The sequence below is a fragment of the Electrophorus electricus genome, chromosome 6, assembly GCF_013358815.1.
Source record: "Electrophorus electricus isolate fEleEle1 chromosome 6, fEleEle1.pri, whole genome shotgun sequence".
Taxonomy (NCBI): domain Eukaryota; kingdom Metazoa; phylum Chordata; class Actinopteri; order Gymnotiformes; family Gymnotidae; genus Electrophorus; species Electrophorus electricus.
Window position 1 is genome coordinate 12765636 of NC_049540.1, and position 18650 is coordinate 12784285.

General features: G+C 47.0%; 3 protein-coding genes and 1 long non-coding RNA gene across 6 annotated transcripts in view; 2 read left to right on the top strand and 2 right to left on the bottom strand.

Moving 5' to 3' along the window:
• Nucleotides 1-5817, bottom strand: part of fam222ba (family with sequence similarity 222 member Ba) — a 45678-nt gene extending 39861 nt beyond the window's left edge. The window contains exon 1 of the mRNA XM_035527290.1: nucleotides 5788-5817. The gene's annotated coding sequence lies outside the window, so the exon portion shown is untranslated. The remainder of the gene's footprint in view (nucleotides 1-5787) is intronic.
• eral1 (Era-like 12S mitochondrial rRNA chaperone 1) lies at nucleotides 5217-10625 on the top strand. The gene is made up of 11 exons (XM_027010312.2): nucleotides 5217-5439; nucleotides 5837-5992; nucleotides 6123-6250; nucleotides 6325-6402; nucleotides 6543-6589; nucleotides 6836-6897; nucleotides 7066-7178; nucleotides 7694-7957; nucleotides 8128-8277; nucleotides 8653-8733; nucleotides 9167-10625. The coding sequence occupies exons 1-11, from the start codon at nucleotides 5337-5339 to the stop codon at nucleotides 9287-9289; spliced, it is 1305 nt and encodes a 434-aa protein (XP_026866113.2). The 5' UTR covers nucleotides 5217-5336; the 3' UTR covers nucleotides 9290-10625.
• LOC113577588 lies at nucleotides 7180-11438 on the bottom strand. 2 transcript variants are annotated; one of them, XR_003410648.2, is made up of 3 exons: nucleotides 11267-11438; nucleotides 10235-11008; nucleotides 7180-7267 (listed from the first exon to the last, which is right to left on the bottom strand). It is a non-coding gene; the product is annotated as an uncharacterized LOC113577588 (long non-coding RNA). The 2 variants fall into 2 exon arrangements; XR_004776189.1 differs by lacking the exon at nucleotides 7180-7267 and having other exon boundaries at nucleotides 9566-11008; nucleotides 11267-11437.
• Nucleotides 11439-13390: 1952 nt separating this feature from the next.
• On the top strand, nucleotides 13391-18592 carry tbx16l (T-box transcription factor 16, like). 2 transcript variants are annotated; one of them, XM_035527391.1, is made up of 9 exons: nucleotides 13391-13753; nucleotides 14020-14185; nucleotides 14567-14669; nucleotides 14857-15021; nucleotides 15301-15438; nucleotides 16010-16080; nucleotides 16167-16237; nucleotides 17240-17471; nucleotides 17702-18592. In XM_035527391.1, exons 1-9 carry the CDS (start codon nucleotides 13558-13560, stop codon nucleotides 18255-18257), a joined length of 1698 nt encoding a protein of 565 aa, XP_035383284.1. In that variant the 5' UTR covers nucleotides 13391-13557; the 3' UTR covers nucleotides 18258-18592. The 2 variants fall into 2 exon arrangements, with proteins under 2 accessions (XP_035383284.1, XP_035383285.1); XM_035527392.1 differs by having other exon boundaries at nucleotides 17243-17471.
• Nucleotides 18593-18650: the final 58 nt, after the last annotated feature.

Here is an 18650-nt window from a genome sequence, read left to right on the forward strand (position 1 = left end):
ACTCCACTCTGCCCCAGCGAGCGCATCAACACGGAAGTCTCACTCTATGCTCTCGCCGATTGGACCGCGCTTCAACACAAGCACGCCTCGGCCGGAGCGCTCTGCCAATCAGACCGTCGTCTCCAAGACAAAGAGGCGGGGACTCCGAGGTGGAAGTCATGCGGCCAGATGCAATAAATGACGTCAGCCCTTTGTTACCCTGCCGACCCCGTTCATGTAAAACGCTCAGTCCACTGTTGGGGAAGGACACGCCGACACAAGCCTTGATGTGAGGGCCCACACCTGCTGTCTGGATGCACCGTTCAAGTCAAACGACCCAAATACTTACAACGCAGGTCTAGTTTACTGTCTATTAAAAACTCTGTCTCTGATTTACTATTAGTCTACATTTCTAAATGAAATAACCTGCATACATATCACACAAACACTGTAAAAAAATGTAATGCAAAATAATGTTACAATATCGTAATCTACTGCCTTGAATTTGGACTTGGACACACCGAAGGGATGACCCCATCGACGAAAACCGACGCTTGTGGTCATGCAGTCATAATTAACCAATCTCTTAATAACAATCACCAATCTAAGATACAGTTGCTAAACTAAACATCCCAAGAACTCCCGCAATCATAGAGGCAGTTTACGTGCGTCTCTACAACTTTCCACCCAAGAGCTTTTCTTCTGTAGGTTGTCAAAACGCCCAGCTTCAAAACACTGCACTCTTTCTCGACCCAAAGATCCCCAGTGACATTTTGAAACAACAGCCCCGATATTCCGCAAAGGTCATGAATATGATTGTTTTTTCAGAGAATGAAATGCGACTTTATTTGTGCACAGTTTGTGGTCGGCACTGTGCCCGACATCCTGCTTATAGGCCTTGTGATAAATACTGTATTTGATTAACACTTCCAGAAATACAACCCAACTCCCCTGTAACAGAAACCGTCAAACATAAGAGGACAAGGAGTACAATGCTGCCTAACAATTTATAAATGCTTATAACGAATTTATAAATTGCACCTTTTACACACATCTTTGGGGGTTATTCTGAACAGATCTATATAGCCCATTAACCTGCAATGTAATACAATGCGAACGCGTTTAGACAAACTGAGAAGTCATGCTGTCCTGCAGGCAGGATTAGCTGTTACTATGTTATAAAACTGTAACAACATGGATCACTACAGTCGCCGGTTATTATAGGCTACTTCAGCTCAAACATTACACCAACTACTCAACACGTCGGTCGAATTACGCAAGAATAAAGCACAAAAATGTTTAGAAAATGCCATCGTATTTAAATTACACTTCAGAGAAATTCTGCCCAGCTGGCACTTTAATGTAGCTGGTTAGCTAGCATGCTAAAACTAACTAGCCAGCTTTCTAGTACTAATGTAGCCTAGTAGAAAGCCTTGACTCCTTTGTTGCTCTGCAAAGGTTAAAAAGGAGGGAGAGCGAGCAATCGCTTATAAAATCACTACAATCATAATAGGTAAGGACAGTACTCACTCTCCGATGACAGCGGCGATATGCACTGCTCAAAACATCGTGATGGTTTATTATTTGGGTACAGTGGGGGGGTTTTTTCATCTACTGTTGTTGCTCTGCGTTGCCGAATCACTGCTGCTGTCTGCGGCACAACTTCCGGCGCATGCGCACATCCACGCTTCTCACAGAAAATCGGGCATGAATTTAGACGCTGCATAATTCAGGTGTGTCTCAACGTCGCCTGAATAGAAAGTACACCTTTGCGCCTGCATTATTTCATCATACTTTTTTTTTCTATGTCTAATAAAAATCTATAAAAAGATCATGACAAAAATACGTTTTGTGCGACATATTTAAATACTTCGTCAAAGCGCTTGCACTATAAATTGTGAAAAAAGCTGTCACATCTATAGTTTTTAAAATTTCCCAAGAAAAACTTGAATCGACGTGTAATCCTAGCGTACATGAAACAACCTTATGCAAACTGGAAATTTAACACATTTTCCCAATCTCGGAGACCAGCTAAATCCATAATAAGCCCTGTCAATAATATCAATATATTAGGTGATTTGATAGAGAGTTCCACTCTGGTGTTCCTGAGTCCTAATTCGTTTGCCCCAGTCTAAAATTTCTGTGACAGCTGAGATAAATTGCGTCATTAGATGTCCCCACCTGCCGTCTGTGTGGTATTGATAAAATATAAAAAATGTGGTTTCATTGAGTAAATGAATGTAACTCAGCGTGAGAATGTGTTTAAGTGTATTTCGCTTTCCAGCATCACACCCACACCCCCACCCACCCCCGAATGCTCCCTCCAGGGGCGGTGGACGGGATGTAATGTGACGTGATGTTTCTCTGTCATGGTTACACAGACACTTCATATGAAGTTGATTGATGACATGTAGTCTTTCTTTGACCGAAATCAATCATCCATGAGACCTTCATTGCCATCATGTTCATCATCATCATCGTCGTGACATTGTGCCGTCTGCTGTTTATCTATTCAAAGAAGGTTGGCGATCAAATCTGATTCATCTGCTTCATTGACACATGACAAAACCGCCAAAGTTCGAACCAGGTTGTTCACAGTCCTTCCACAGTAAGCCTCCCTTTCTGCTCCTTCCTTGAAAAGAAAATCCATCAAGTGAAAGAGAAAGAGTCACGCTTGGATTGATCCAGGTTGTCCTTTTATGTCTGATAAGAGGCCAGCACTGCAGACTGGATGGTACTGGTTAAAGACATGATGGGCATAGGGGAAACTGATCCTGGATCTGCAGAAAGGGCCGAGTCAGAGGGCCTGTAGCGTCAGAGAAGGAGTACACAGCCATGGGCTCCATCAGGCAATAATACAAAGTTAATGACGCAGAATGGTGTCTTTCTTCGGCCCTGGGAGACGTCAATACAGGATGTTTAGGAACGGTGTTCCTAATTACGCTTTTTATATCCATCTCTGACATGATTGACGATTTCAATGGGGTTGTATTATCGATCCACTTCACAGACAAGTCATATTGATTGCAGTTCTAGATTGAGTATGACTTCCCCCCCCCCCCCCCCCCCCCATGTCTTTCTCTCTCTCTCTCTCTTTCTGTCTCTCTCTCCCTCACCAATCAGAGGGGGAATTTAGATTCAGGGCGGCCATATGTGACCTGCCGGTGTTTTTTCGAAATGATCCCTCTAAAAGCTTGCTGATGAGGGCCCGACAAAGGATGCATCTGGCTGCGTGGCTTTGTGCGGTGGGGCCGCAATCATGCGGAAATGGGTGCGCCTGTCGCGCGGCGACCTGCGCGCGCACGAAGGGTGGGGGTGGGGGCGCCGCCCGCGTCTGGGGCTGCAACGTCCTCGCTGCTCCCTGTCGCCCTGCTGCTCGCACTCCCCACTTCATCAGCTCCGTTACTCCCTCCTCCCATGCAGCAGGGTTGGAAAAACAGCACGGGAACACGGAGGCCTCTCCTGGCCTGATGGTGGCGTGAGCGCACGTTCCTCCGCACATACATGTGTCTGTGCATGCGTGGGCATACATCTGCCACTCATAGCCGGGAAGAGGATTGGAAACCTGTTGAAATGTCTGGCGCGGCAGCAGCCCCTGTGCCTTCCGCGGCTTCTAAACGATAAAGACCCCGACGCCGAGCCTGAGCCAAGATGGGGTGCCTACACCGGACCCCCTTTAGGGGCTCTCTGCTGCAAAGTCATTTTTGTACTAGCGCAGGGCTCAGTGTCGGCCCACAAAGTGTCGGGTTTTGCCTTTTTTGACCACGGAGCAGCACTTTTGCTGCGAGCTGGCACGCGAGGCGGTGCTGCACAAAAAAGGGTGCGGCGTGGGGGACCTTTTCGTTTCAAGATGTATTTTTAATCCTCGACACCCAAGTAATCTAGCCCTGAAATGGCCACTGCACCATGAGATGATTAAATGGCTCCCTGAAATAGTCCTCTCATCAAAAGAGTGTGAGAGAGGGACAGATTCTTTCTGCTGGTTTAAAGGGAAAAGTTAATGCAGCAGTTCACCAAAAGCACTTTTATACTCCCCTCTTTTATACACAGAGTGGGCATTTGAAGAGAAAAAGTTCTAGGAAGAGATACCAGATATGTGTGTGTGTGTCTGTGTGTCTGTGTGTGTGTGTGTGTGTGTGTGTGTGTGTGTGTGATATACAGTTCAAACAGATCTGAGTGTCTCTTGTTTGTGCCTCCTTCAATACTTAAAACACTGCTCTCATTCTTTAACTCCTGCTTCAGTTGAGACCTCCTAGTTGGACTTGGCCTCCCCCTTCCTTTTCTCCTGTTCTGTCGGTGCCGAGCAGGCTCTCAGCGATGACAGATTGTGAGCCACCTGATCTCCTTCATCTTCCCCGGCGGAGGTGTCTGTAGCGAACCCATCTCCGCTCCGGGCGGGCCAGCCAGCAGCCGGCGCGTTTGATGGGCGATAGGAAAACACATCTGCTCCCTCCGACTGCAAGTGCGCGAGCGGCCCCACGCTCGCATTCCTGATCACGGTCCGCCAGCGCTCTCGCGCCCGCGGCTCCCCGTCGACTCCACACCACATCACGCCGGTCAGCTCTGAGGTGCAGCGACTCCACAGGGGGAAGCTGAGAGCCGTTGGCTTGGGATTTGATTGCTTCAACACACACATGTAACTAATTTGATTCTGAGGCATATGTGATGAAGAACCTGCTCCTTTTTTCCACGTCCTGAACTATCTTGGGCTGTCGGATTATCCAAACATGACTGACATTTGCAGCTGGTTCACCTGGAATCTTGTCCCAAATCTCTTTCCCCCACTCATATGCTGTACCGATTGGTCACTTTTATACACTTCACAATTTTATGTAGCTGATAGTTTCAGTGGGAAAAGTGTAGATATAAATACAGGCATAACAAAGATACAGATATAGGGCTATATTTTCTCCTTTTATAAAAGCTTTTGTTATGCATATACAATGTAATATATCCACGATATCTAGGCACTTTGTATTCTACCGACGGCTTGCAAGTGCAGACTTAATATCCTGCTCCTATGATATCAGATAGGTTGATCAAGAGCATTTTTGTTCATATATAAAATGTCAAGAATATCCCGATGAATTTATGACAGCGTGGCAAAAAGAACGCAAAGACAAAAAAAAAAACCCGTTACACTGCGTGAGTGTGATTCCACTTGTCCCGTAGGTGGCGGAAGAAAATAAGTTACTGCTAGACGAGGGCGCTCTTCTCCGGCACGCCGCACTCTTCGACTAAAGTAAGATGTCTGCGCCCTGAACGCATGCGTAAACAAATATGGAACGTGAAATAACCTTCCACGAATAATTGCGCTTCCATAAAATAACATATAATTTGAGCACACTGACATATCTATGAAGATGGCTTTACGTATGTGCGAGTCTATTTTACGAAGGTCTTTGCGGTTTCCTAGCTTGTCGGTGACTTTGGAAAATGCGTCACCACGACTACGAACAGGTCTGTTATTATCGGACCACGTTAATAAGAGACATTTAACTCAAACTGTATACCGAGCTAGCTCAGCCACACACATTGTCAAACGATTTCCCCTCCTGTGGTCGCAGGTTATCATAATACTATGACTTGAAGATTTGCTATATTTAAAAACACAGTAGGTCAATCGGAGCTGTTCGTTTAGTAAGCTAAGCGGCTAAATAGCTGATAGACTGTCAGTTTGACCGCACCGAACCGAAATCCTAGTTAGACAGCAGGGTTACAGTTTTTACAGACTTTATATATATTCGCTCAAATCTAGTCTACACCTACATTTCCAGCTACGTTATTCAGCTTCGTTGAGTTAGTTACCTTTCAATATGTCGGATGGTGTGGCTAAAACCTCACTTTTGCTCGTCAGTTCTTCATGCCGGAGGAGTCGTGGGACGCGGCTTGCACGCCTCTTCGGCCGCTTGGGTGTCGTCCAGGGAGCTTCTGGACGGGCTACTGAAGGGCAGAGCCTTGCTCCCCGATGGCGCTCCGGGTCATTGCCCAGCCGCTCTTCCGCCGGACAGAGGTAATCTTGGCGCAGTTCACAGTGACCTACGCTTTGAGGCTCGCCTTTTAGCGACATTCTGCTAAAAGCAAGTGTTTTGATCTTACCTGCATGGCGTATTGGATTTCCCTTTGTTGTTCGTTTCCTTCAGTTGATCAGTTTTCGCTGCTACTGAAGGAGCCAGATCAGCCAGAAAGTCCGAAGTGTCTAAAGGTGGCTATAATTGGCGCTCCAAACGCGGGGAAGTCAACACTAACGAACCAACTTCTTGGCAGGAAGGTACTGATTGTCCACAGTAATTTCAATAATGTGTTAGTGTTTTCGCTTATGAATCATTCACCTCCTTTAACCAGGTGTTTCCAGTCTCCAAGAAAGTGCATACAACAAGATCGAGTGCACTGGGAGTAATCACAGATGATGATACTCAAATTGTAAGTGCTCAGATCTTCACTATCCTCTCGCAACATATTAATAATCCTTGTTGATCAGATTGCCTGATCTATGGCTTTTTAGGTGTGATATCAGTGTCACAAATAATAATAAAACACATTTACTCTCTCTCAATGGTCAGATTCTCCTAGATACCCCTGGTCTTACTACACCTTCCAAAGTTAAAAGGTAAAATTTTAATGTAGCTAATGTTTTTTTAATGTTAGATTTGTAGTTAATCTAACCACAGTTAATAAATGATACGATTGTCTCCAAGAGCTGAATTCTGTCAGACAGAAGAGTGAGGTGTAGTGTCTTCACCTCTGAGTTGCAAATGAATTTCGGGCTAAGGTCAAGCCCTGGTCAGAGCATGTGGAAAAGAGGTGTGTAAGGTACACACGTATAACTCGCGCCTTATTTCTGTACTCCACACAGACATCAGCTGGAAAGGTCTCTTCTTGTGGATCCACTGAAGTCATTGAAAGAGGCTGATCTGGGTAATTACTCTGAATGAACTGAATACAAATCACTTCACTGTAACGCTGGAATGACGACCGTAGCAGTCGCGCTTTAAACATTAAGATTTATTTGAACCATTTCCCAAACCAGAAACTATCGTCCATCTTGGAAACCACCTCCATCTTAATGCCTTCTTCCATTTGCAGTGGTCGTGATGGTGGACGTCTCTGACAGGTGGACCCACAACAGGCTTGACTTTGAGGTGCTGAAGTGTCTGGCCCTGTGTCCGCATATTCCTGCCATGCTCGTCCTCAATAAGGTAGCCAGCGTTGTCTCGCTGCTTCTGACCGCTTTAATATGGGCAGCTCGTTAACCAGCAGGATACAGCAGACCCAGGTCCTTCAGCAGCTGTGCAAGTAGAGAGAAGCACTTTGCTTGCCCAGCTGAGGAACAACCACTGGCCAAAACATCCTGTTTCTTTGGAAACCTTTGGCAGTTCTTGGGATGCAACAAACTGCTTACATGGGCACATAGACTTAAATGGGTATTTTACATAGACTCGCATTTTAAAAGATTAGACATTATGCTAATCAGGATTAGTCTTAACTATGTAACCTGAATATTAAATACCTCTATTCACATTAGGTATGCTTGAAAATGCTGAAGAAATGCAGTAAAAATGCCCTTGGTAGAAGTACAGTGTAACACAGGATGTTCAGTCTACTTGAGTAAATGCTTGTTATGTCTCTCTCTCTCTCTCTCACACACACACACACAAACACACACACACACACACACACACACACACACACACACACACACAACCCCAAAAAGGTGGACCTCCTGAAGAACAAAACTCTGTTGCTGGACCTCACAACCAAGCTGACCGAGGGCGTTGTGAACGGGAAGCGGGTGCACGGCACCCCTAGGCCGTCTCAGAAAGAGGTGGCAGAATTCCCGGCTGCGGCAGAGCCGCAGACCAAGAGTACCCTGAGCAGGGAGCAGCTGAGGGCTCTGAAGGACTGTAAAGGTTGGCCCCACTTCAGGGATGTCTTCATGCTGTCTGCCACAGATGGCGAGGACGTGGAGCCACTGCGGGTACGAAACCCCGCGGCATAATGGGAGATGAGCGTATTGGCATCGCCGCTTCCTCTCACGAGTCCTCGCCGGACCCGTGCGGAGGGTGGTTTATATTTCCGTTCCAACCGCTGCTGTGATAGGTGCTCCGGATAAGTGTCGATAGTGAACGTTGCCTTCTAATTTGACAGAGATATTTGCTGGTGAGCGCGAAACCAGGCCCTTGGCAGTACCACAGCGAGGTGCTTACAGACCAGAACCCCGAGGACGTGTGCACCAACATGGTGCGCGAGAAGCTTCTGGAATACCTCCCTCAGGAGGTGCCCTACACCGTGACTCAGGTAGCGCCCGCAATGGGACTTAAGTCAAACTTGTGTCATGATACCTCCCATCTTAAAGATGGTCACGCGATTTTGTGAACTACTAACGGTCTTTAAGATATCTTTAGTCCCACCCTGAGTCATGCGGTTGGCTTCACAACCCCCTCCCCCAACCCTATCCCCCGCTCTCTGCTCTCCTCTGCTTTTACGTCTTTAAAGGTGACCTTCACCAGCACGAAAACTGCTCTGAGGGTTAGGGGGAACAAACCCCCCCCCAAAAAAAAACAAATAAAAACCTTTTCACACTCCATTTCCGTCCTCTCTGAACAGTGGAGTTTTCGCAGGGCTTGAACGATCTCCCTGTTGATTCTTTGTGTGTTGATGTCTGTTTTGAAGCATATTGAGCTCTGGAGGGAGACAGAGGATGGAATGTTGGAAATCTGCATCAAGCTCCATGTGAAGAAGGACAGCCATAAGGTGAGAGAGCCGTTTCACCCCCCGCACACGCAGTTTCACTCTCGGATAGCCTGGTAACCTTTCACACAATGTACGCGCAGAAGCAAAAGCAATATTTGAGGAAAGTCTGGCAAATAATGGTAAATATTTGAGCAGATTCCTTTTGTAAGTCATGCAGTTTGAACACGGCGGTCAGCAAAAGTGTGACCGCCTCAGCTAAAAAAGGAAAAACCTTTTTTTTTTTCCTTTTATAAATCATACAGCCATTGGAAACTGGGGTTTATACTGTACAGCGTTTTGTTAATGTTCACTTTGTCTTTATACTCAGTATGCCTGCTTATTCTGTCTCTTTCCCCCCCGTCTCCCTCTCTATCTCTGCTTTATCCCTCTCTCTCTCTCTTTTCTCCTTTTCTCTTTCTCCCCCCCCCAATACCTCCCTCGTTGTCCCACGCAGAAAATGGCGATCGGCCCCGGCGGCATGCTGGTGACTCGGCTCGCCCGGGAGGTTTCGGAGGACCTCATGAACGCCTTTCAGCGCGAAGTGCGGCTGAGGATCTCCATCAGCCTGAAGAGGTGAAGCGGGTCTGCTCGGGGCGCCCGGAAAATGGACTTCCGGACCCGCCGCCCACGGACGGCCGCGGCCGCTTCCCAGACTTCCCCTACCAGGACCTCAGCATAAAAACAAATTCCACCCTCCAGGGTGCATTTGCAGATGGACCTGCCCTCTTCACCAGTGTTTTGAGGCTGTTCGAGGCTTCTGTTTTGACGTGCGGCATTCACACACACTAGCCGGCTCTTATCTGTGTGCAGCACGCCGATTTGGGGTAGATCCTCCACTCTGGGCATGAGCTGCTTTTTTTTTTTTGCTTTTTTTTTTTTTTTCTCTCCCCTTTTCCGAGTTTTCTCGAGTTCTCTTCATCCCGTGTCCCTGCACGACCATTAGTGAAGCCGTTGTTCAGCTATTGTCCCCATTCTAGCAGTGGGGATACATCATGATTTAAGTTCACACTGTCACAGAGCTGAACAAGATGCAGGCCAACTGATGAGGTTCATATAGAGTTTACTGTTATTTTTGGGTGGGGGGGGCAGTTATCTACAGAACCCAGAGTTGCTCGTGTTTGCAGACAGTAACCTCTCTGTAGATCGCAGGCAGTTATTGTCATCATTTGTCCATATTATTTGTTGTAATAGAGTTAGTTGGTGTACTGGTACACTCTTTCTGTGTTTTAAAACACTTCCCAGTCCAGGCTGTACAATATCTCTCTCTCTTTCTCTCTCCTCTCTCTCTCTCTTCAAGTTTTAATTTAGCTTTATTGGAATGACAATTATATTGCATTGCTAAATCTTACTTTCTATCTCTGACAGACAGACAAACACACACGCACACTAGCACAACAGCCCCCTGACACCCACACCTACCCACCCTCGCGCTCTGCCTTTGAGAGCTGCTGAAGCTTAACTAAAAGTACAGCCCCAGAGGGCTGGATTACCCTTCTAACAGAACACAAAATGGAGCAGTAACCTTCCACTAAAACGGGCACAAGATGGCGATGCGTTTGTTCTTGTGCCCTCCGCCGTCCATCAAGCGTGGCTGGCAGCGGCTCCTTATCCAGGCCGTGGTGATGAATTGCGGACTCGTGGCTCAGCCAGCCCGAAGCAAGATGTCCGTCCGTCTCCACGCCCTCCCACCTTTTTTGCTGTGTCACTTGTATGTTCAGTGAGGTCACACAATTTTAGACCAACCGTTCGAGCCGAAAACCCCCACATTCTTTAGTCTGTATGTTGTATGCAAATGAAATTGTTGACTCAGGGTTACTCATTCAGGTGCGTTTATTGAGTAACTGCACATATACACAAACTGTCTGCATCTTCCCTTACAGAGGGACTTGTAATAAACATTTGAAAAGAGCACATAAGTGACTGGTGTGACAAATGTCATTTAATTGCGTCAACGTACAACATGCAGCACGCTCTCAGCCGTCCCGACCCTTGACTGTAGTGAAACACCTCTGACGGAGCAACGACATCGAGCAGAAGCAGAAGAACCCTTACCATTACTAAACTCAGTAATGGTAACGGTTTATCTGCCCCCCTCTCTCTCTCTCGCTCTCTCTCTCTCTCTCTCTCTCTCTCTCTCTCTCAGAAGATGGGTGTGCAGGTGGAAGGAATGACACCCTGGATAGTACATCATCTATACTGTAGTGTCTCCATAATGAACTTACAGTATATGATGATATCCTGTCCAGGGGACAGGATGATCGCGTGGAGAAGCTGGACAGTCTGTACCCGTGTCGCTCTGGGGAGGAAGCAAAACCAACAAGGGCAGTGTTGACGCGTGTTCAAACAAAAAGTTTTCCCAAAACAACATTTGGAGTTATTTAAACGAAGTTAGCATATACGATCCGTTTCCAACAAGATCCAGCCTTTGTCTGGGATCTTTCCTAAAAGCCAATCCAAACATTTGCAAAGTCACACTTGCAGGGCGACTTCGTCACCTTTAATTGGCTGCCCAAACTGAGGCCCAGTTGTTTACTTTAAGTCACCATACTCTCACCTTAAGGTCACTTGTCCCCGGTTCCCTCGCCGAAGGTGTTAATGAACTGCCTAATTACACCCGTTTGGCACCGTTCCACGTCTTCTTTCCATTCTTTAACTTTGTCTACAGGCTCGGCGGCGCCGTTCTCTTGCGGTTGCCTGAGAGCTCTCTGCAGTACCCCAGGGCCACAGCTTTTTTAATGGACCCCACTCATTTGCATATGGTGATGACGTAAGGGCTGTCTTGCCCTTATCTGTGCTCTCCCTTCTCACCAATCAAGATCCTGTCCTCTATCAGCTGCTGAACAGTTACTCCAGCCTTAGCCTTCATACGTGTGTGTGTGTGTGTGTGTGGCCACGGCCTCACGCGCTACCCCGTTGCAGCTTAGAAAAAAAAAACTGAAAAAAAAAACTGAAAGCTACAAGCTAATTTTTAAAGTGGTCAGATATTGCTGAATTCTATTTGGCTGATCTTCATGGCCAAAATGCCAGCTTTCTCGTGCTGGATTCTCACACACACATTACATGAGTAGAACTCTTTTGTGTTAGTTATTTTCCAGTAAGCAGCTACACTGTAATCCAAGCTAAAACAATACTGAACTACTATTTTGGCAGTTTCCTTATTCCCTAGTGGAATATAAAGCAGAATCTTGGTCCTCTCAACATCTTTTTCCTTGACCAGCATTTGCCGTGTCAAACCGATTAAAACAGCAAAGCACTAGAGATGCGATTCATATATGATATGAATTTATTTTTAGTGCCCTCGCATGGAAACGTACATGCACGGTATATGGTAAGACACGCCAGGGTTACTCTGATGCCACCTACTCTTACCACTGTTCTACAGTCAGGAATGAAACCCCTCCACCCCCTCATCACAACACGCTTTGACACACCTTAACCTGATGCCAGGTCAGCAAGTATCTCTGCATCTTCCTCATTGCAGGCCCGGGCCGTCACAGGAGTGACTTTAGCGGGCTGCTGTGGGTTCAGGCTGCCTGGTTTGGGTGGGGTGAGGGGGGCGTGTGCTGAGCGAGGGCCCAGGACGCCCAGATAAGCCAGAGGGAGCCCTATCAGAGCGGCACCAGGATGCGCCGCGCTGGCCCCGTCGCTGTTTATCTGCTGCTCCCCAACAGGTGGAAGTTTCCACGAAACGAAGATCGCTTACCCAGGAGATTCCTGTGGCCAGCCAGACGTGAAGTCAACTGGCCATGGGCGTGCAGAGAGGGCCTTTGTTGAAAGCGCACGGTCTTAACTTCCCCGTTACACAGTGCGAGGCCTTGGAGTGCTTAAAGTTCTGCCATTTTTAAGTTTAAGCTGCTCTAGGTCTGAGCAAAAAGTGCCAGTGACCTCATCAACAACCTCGTATTATGTTTTCCAATTTGCAGAAAGATAGTTGATTATGGGGGATATGTAATCTTGTTATTTATGGCACATCCCATACTGGTGTGCTAGTAGTGCACACAAATCACTAATGACAATGTAATTTAGTTAAACACTATACTTAATGTGACTTTTTGTGAAACTGGCTTGTGGCCTGGAGATTTCCTGTAGATATTTTCTGCCAGAAAGTTTCATAATGATGTGGGAATTAAGAGCATATGCAGTGAAAGTCATCTTTTTAAATATGCTAATATCACATCTAAGCAGTTTTATTGGTTTATTGACAGGTTTGTTGATGGTCACCATTTTGTCTCCCTCACCTGACCTTCCTTTGAGTAGAAGCCCATTGGTTTTTATTGCTGGTGAATAAACTATGAGGTGTTTGGCACAGCAGATCAATGCGTTTGACGTGGATAAGCAAGCCCAAGACGCTGAGCTGGGGGAAAACCTTGCATTCACGTGTCACTACCCACACTTCCTACTACTAACCATCATGTCATCTAGGCCTCCTGTCTAGGCCTGGTCAATAAAGGGGCCTTTGGTGGAAACGGTGTTTTGCTGCTGCTCCAAGACCGGTTAGAAGATGCTGACAAAAATGCGTAAGGTTAGAATTTGTCCAATTGTGACTGACCTGGGAACAGTACATAAAGGACAGGTCAGTAAAGTGGCATGGACAGGACCTAGCTTCCTGCAGTTATCAGGGGACAAACTGCCAGGGTGATTAACACCTTCTGGGGCATTTGTTGGGGGGCGGGGGGGTTGAAGAGACCCCGAGCCTCTGAAGTGAGATCCCCCTCCTCTTCTCCCCAAAACCAGAGAAGAGCAGCATTTTCACAGACACCCCCTTGAGCAGGACGGGGCAAGAGTGGTGGGACCAGGAGCCAGATCAAAGGGGGAGCTGTGGATTGATGTTCACGCATCTCTTTCATGTGTGGAGGACGAGTGTCCACCTGGGAAACATCCCGTCACATCTCATCTCCAACAGCTGACTCTCTGCCCGCGGCATCTGCAGGGTTCAGTGACTCCTGCTTCAGGGCCATGTATGTCCACCAGGAACGGCTTGTGCTGGACTGCCCTTGTCCACTCAACTCCCTGGCCAACAGCTATGGACACTACCCGCATGGTGAGTAATATTTAGCACATACAATTCTCTCAACATTCATGGGTAGCAGCATTATTTTTTAGCTTTTCATTTCATATAACTTTGTTTTGAGTTTTATTGCTACATCGGAATACATAACGTTTTCAGTAGAAGGATGGACACTGAAAACAAAGTTAAAAAAAAAAAACAAAACAGCATTGCATTTTTGACAATAGGAAACTGTAGAAAGTGGCGCTAGAGAAACAGCAGAGTGGACATTATATTAAAACGTTCGTTTTATTGGCTAGAATGGAAGGACTCCATCCACCGCAGCGAGCGCTGCGACAGCGCCGAGGTCAGCGGCGGCGAGGCGGAGGTCACCTCGCTCCCGGTTCACGTGTCGCTGCATGGGCGCGATCTCTGGGACAAATTCAGCAGCGTCGCTACGGAGATGCTGATTACCAAAACCGGCAGGTAGTTCACACAGACGTGACCCCGGCACACGGGTTCAAGTCTGGGTTGCCTGCTTTAATAGGCTGCTTGTGTATACCTACGCTAATATATTATATATCTGCACAGTTTTATCCATTGCTTTAATCCTTTTGAATAAAGCATGTCTGTAAAGACGTAGTTATTTACCAAGGCGGTAAACTCATTTGTTTCGTAGCCTAATGGACGGAGTAATCCGGCTCACGATTTTCGTAACTGCCAAAGCACTTTTTTCTGGCGTCGCTGTCTGCTCTAATCAAAATTTAATGGCCCTCTAACGAAATGCATCTTGTTCAAGCGCCTTTCAATTAGCGGACTCCTTTTTAATGGCGTGGGTTTTTTTCCCCCTGGCGTGTTCCGTTTCAGGCGCATGTTCCCCAGCTGCAAAGTCACAGTGACGGGGCTCAACCCGAGAGTCAAGTACGTGGTGATGATGGACATGGTGCCGTCTGATAATAACAAGTACAAGGTGCCTCCCCCTCCCTTCCGCTCGGCGCAAGCAGACGCACACACAAAAACACTCCCATTTTTCCTTCCCATTTTTAACCTACACGTCAGTCGATGAGTTTTAACCGACAGTCATAATGAAATGAATGAATAAATAGATGGCTTTAATATATATATATACTGAGCCCTTATAACCTTCGTTCCTGCAGTGGTGCACGGATCACTGGGAGACGAGCGGCGCGGGCGAGCCCCGCCTGCCCGACCGCTTCTTCATCCACCCCGACTCGCCCGCTCTGGGCGAGAGGTGGATGCAGTACCCCATCTCCTTCCACAAGCTCAAACTCACCAACAACGCCCTCAACTCCAACGGCCTGGTGAGGACGCTCGCGTCATGTCAATGTTTAATCAGTTTGCTCAGCGTTCATGCAAACCTGTTCTTCCCAGATACTGAATGGGTTTGGGGTTTGTTTTTTTTTTGGGGGGGGGGTGGATGCAGACCTACATAACAAATGTGCATGCGGTACATCTGTCAGAGCTGCCACTGGCTATACATTTGTAAGAAACGTTTTGTTCATTGGATCATAAGTTAAAAAAAAAAAAAAAGGTCGCGCTGGTATGTTATCTAAAGCTTCCTTTTATTTTGCCCCAACTAGCATATTGTCCTCCACTCGATGCACAAGTACCAGCCTCGATTGCATATAGTCCAGGCTCCGGATCCCTGCGGGGGCTATCTGCGCTTCACCCTTCCCGAGGCCGCCTTCATAGCAGTCACAGCCTACCACAACCACGAGGTGGGAGCAGCGCACATTCGACACCGTCGGTCAACGTACGTTAGATATTGAGTCTGTTTGAGCGCAAAAGGGCGTGACGGCGTTTTTAAATCGCCAGCTGCTGAGAGCGGTGCCACAGGCGAGCTGAGAACCGACCCTGGTAACAGAGAGAGTAAGAAATGCCCTTTTCCAAAGTGCCATCTGGTGGTTCGTGTGAGAATTCGCGAAATCACTTTCACATATAAGCTGGGAGCTGCACAGAGAAAATTAAACCGGCCTTCATTGAGATTCCCCTCCCCCTTTATAATCACTTGCGAAACGACACCGATATGTCTAAAAGATTTGGGCTCCATAGTTAGTAAGCAATTAAGTCGGAATTAATTTAGCAGTGAAAGATGACAGATCCATTGGGTCACGGTGGCATTGATTACAATGAAAAGTCGTCTTTGAAGACTACACAGACAGTGCCAATTAGACAAATTCTTTCCAGCCTTTGTTTTCTTCGTCTAAGTACATCAGAGCATGTTTGCCAGCGAGAAAGTGATTACAGGGCTGTTTGCTGACGGGCGCTTCCCTGTCTTTCCGTCACCAGATCACCAAGCTGAAGATTGACAACAACCCCTTCGCCAAAGGGTTTCGTGACGATGGCCTTAACAGGAAAAGGTAACTGACACCGAAGACCTGGTGCGTTGCATGATTTAAAATGGGAAGACAGACATGGACAACTTTTTAGCTTTTGTGCACATTAGGTTCAGAGACAAAGTTATCCAGGCCAAGCACAAGCCAAGACATCACCTGAACAGGACTCAAAGCCATGAAGGTAGTGTTTATATATAAAACATAAAAGATCTATCATACTTAGGCAAAAAACATGCTTTAGGATCATTGGCTTATGTGTTACTTGCTTAATAATTACTTTATAATTACTTTGTATACTTGCTAAATGATTCATGACTAAGACCATCATTATTTGCGGAACAAATCCCACTCAGTGGTGCCAAAATATTCAGGATTTATCTGAACACCTAAAGGTGAGGAAGGGAGAAAGAGAGAGAGGGAGGGAGAAAATGATAGAGAGAGGGAGAGAGAGAGAGAGAGAGAATGATAGAGGAAGGGAGAAAGAAAGAGGGAGGGAGAGAGAGAATGATAGAGAGAGGGAGGGAGAGAGAATGAGAGGGAGGGAGAAAGCGAAAGAGGGAGGGAGGGAGAGAATGATAGAGAGAGGGAGGGAGAGAGAATGAGAGAGGGAGGGAGAAAGCGAAAGGGAGGGAGAGAGAGAATGATAGAGGGACGGAGGTGGTGCTGCATCTTGGTCTTTAAGTGTTGTATTTAGTGTTTCCATTACCTTTCTGCTTTGCATTACTGACTACATATTATTTCTATTTTATTGCACACGTGTACCACTCTTTAGTTGAATGGTATTCAGCAGGGCTGATGTTGAGTCAAATTGGCACCTTTTCATTAGAACAGACACCATATTTGTATTGGAACTACATATGTAATCCATATATATTTATCATTTTAGAGTACAACTCCATTAAAACCGTATTAGTTGCCCGGGATCAGGGCAAAGCAGCCACAATATGCGAGGGGCAAGTCCCACATTAGGACGCTTGATAAAAATATGCACTAGTGGAGTTTAGTCGACCCTCAGGCTACAACGCTGTCACCACCCGAAATTCTTATTAGTACAGGCCTAAGTTGAATTGTGTTCTGGGAAACAGGGTTTGAACCATGTGTTAGTGAAGACTACTGAAGTATGAAGAGAACAAAGTCGTTTTTTCAAACGGCCCATCAGGAGTAGAAATTGATTGCTTCTTAGCAGCAGGGCCGCTGGACACACAAGAGAAGGCGGATGAAACTGTCTCCAGCTCGGTGGACTTTGCTAAGTCCTTGCGTCTGCCGGACATGAAGGGGCCTCCCTCGGCCATCTCCAACCCCTTCATATGCGCTTTTATGAATTCGGGGGGTGTGGGGCCAGAAACCTGGAGCCAGACCCAAGTGCCCCATCAGACCCAACGAGCGCCCAGCCCCAATGCCAGGGCCTTCAGCAGGTAAGATGGCTGTGATACTGTAAGCTGAATTATAGACTTAGTGTTGCGACGTCTTAAGACATGAAGTAGCAATTGCAGTCATAGCTTTAATTATTTTATGTAGCAAGTTTGTTTTAATGATATTTATTAAATAATTTAATAGGGAAAAAAAGTTATTAGTTCATGTGATATACGTCCTTTCTTGTGGCCAATGCAGCCACTGCATTGTTTTTGCGGTCTCTCCTGTCCAGGTCTGATGAAGTCAACCCCAACAGGCTCCGGTACGTTTGTGCCTCTCTGCCAGTAATTCAAAGCACCCGAGCCCCATCTCCCAGTGAGCAGTGGAGCTACACCAGACCTCCCCCTGCCCAGGCTGGCATCCAGAACCCGGCTCCCAGTCACCACATCCGCCCCGCCCTGACCGGACTCCCCTCACCCCAGCCAGAGCCCCGTCCTGACCCAGAGCAGCCTCTACCTCTGCCCCCCAAAGTGAGGAGCCTGCAGCTGCCTAAAATCGCCCTCAGGAGCCTGGAAGCGATCGCCACCTCGGCCCGCGCCGGCCCACGACCCCTGGCCAACATCCTGAACAGGATCCACGCACGGGTGGCAGCTTCCAGCAGTCCAGGCAGGGCTCTGCATGTCCAAGCCCAACACGAGCAGGCGGCCTCGGGCTCGGAGAGGGCTGCGAGGACCCCGTGTTTGCCAGCTGCTCAGGACTGCGGCGCAGGGTTTTGCACTGAACAATCCTTTGGGCTGTTGGAATGGTCGGGTTTTACTGGGGACACGGGAGAGAGACAGTACCGTTGACCCCAGCTCCAGTACTATGCTTCACTACAGTGGAGAGAGATGTGAAAAGCTTTTTATGGTTAGTTAGAACTTTTAAGGACTCTCAGGAGGAAAACCGTAACTAAAACGTTTGGCTAAAATCACCTTATACTGCGCATGTACTTTGTTTTCATAGTCAGTCCTCCAGTACATCCAGATTCTGTTTTTTACTTTTTATATTTTTACGTTACTGATGAGTAATGATCTAGTTCAAACGCTCTTGTACGTTAGTCTACTACACAAGAATTTAACAGTGATTCCTTTTATGCATCTATTTCATGTATAAATTTAAATATTGCAGAACTCTGCAATTTGTTATTAAAAATGTGTGTTACCCAACATGTTTCAAATGCTTGGAGGAATCGCTTAATTTGA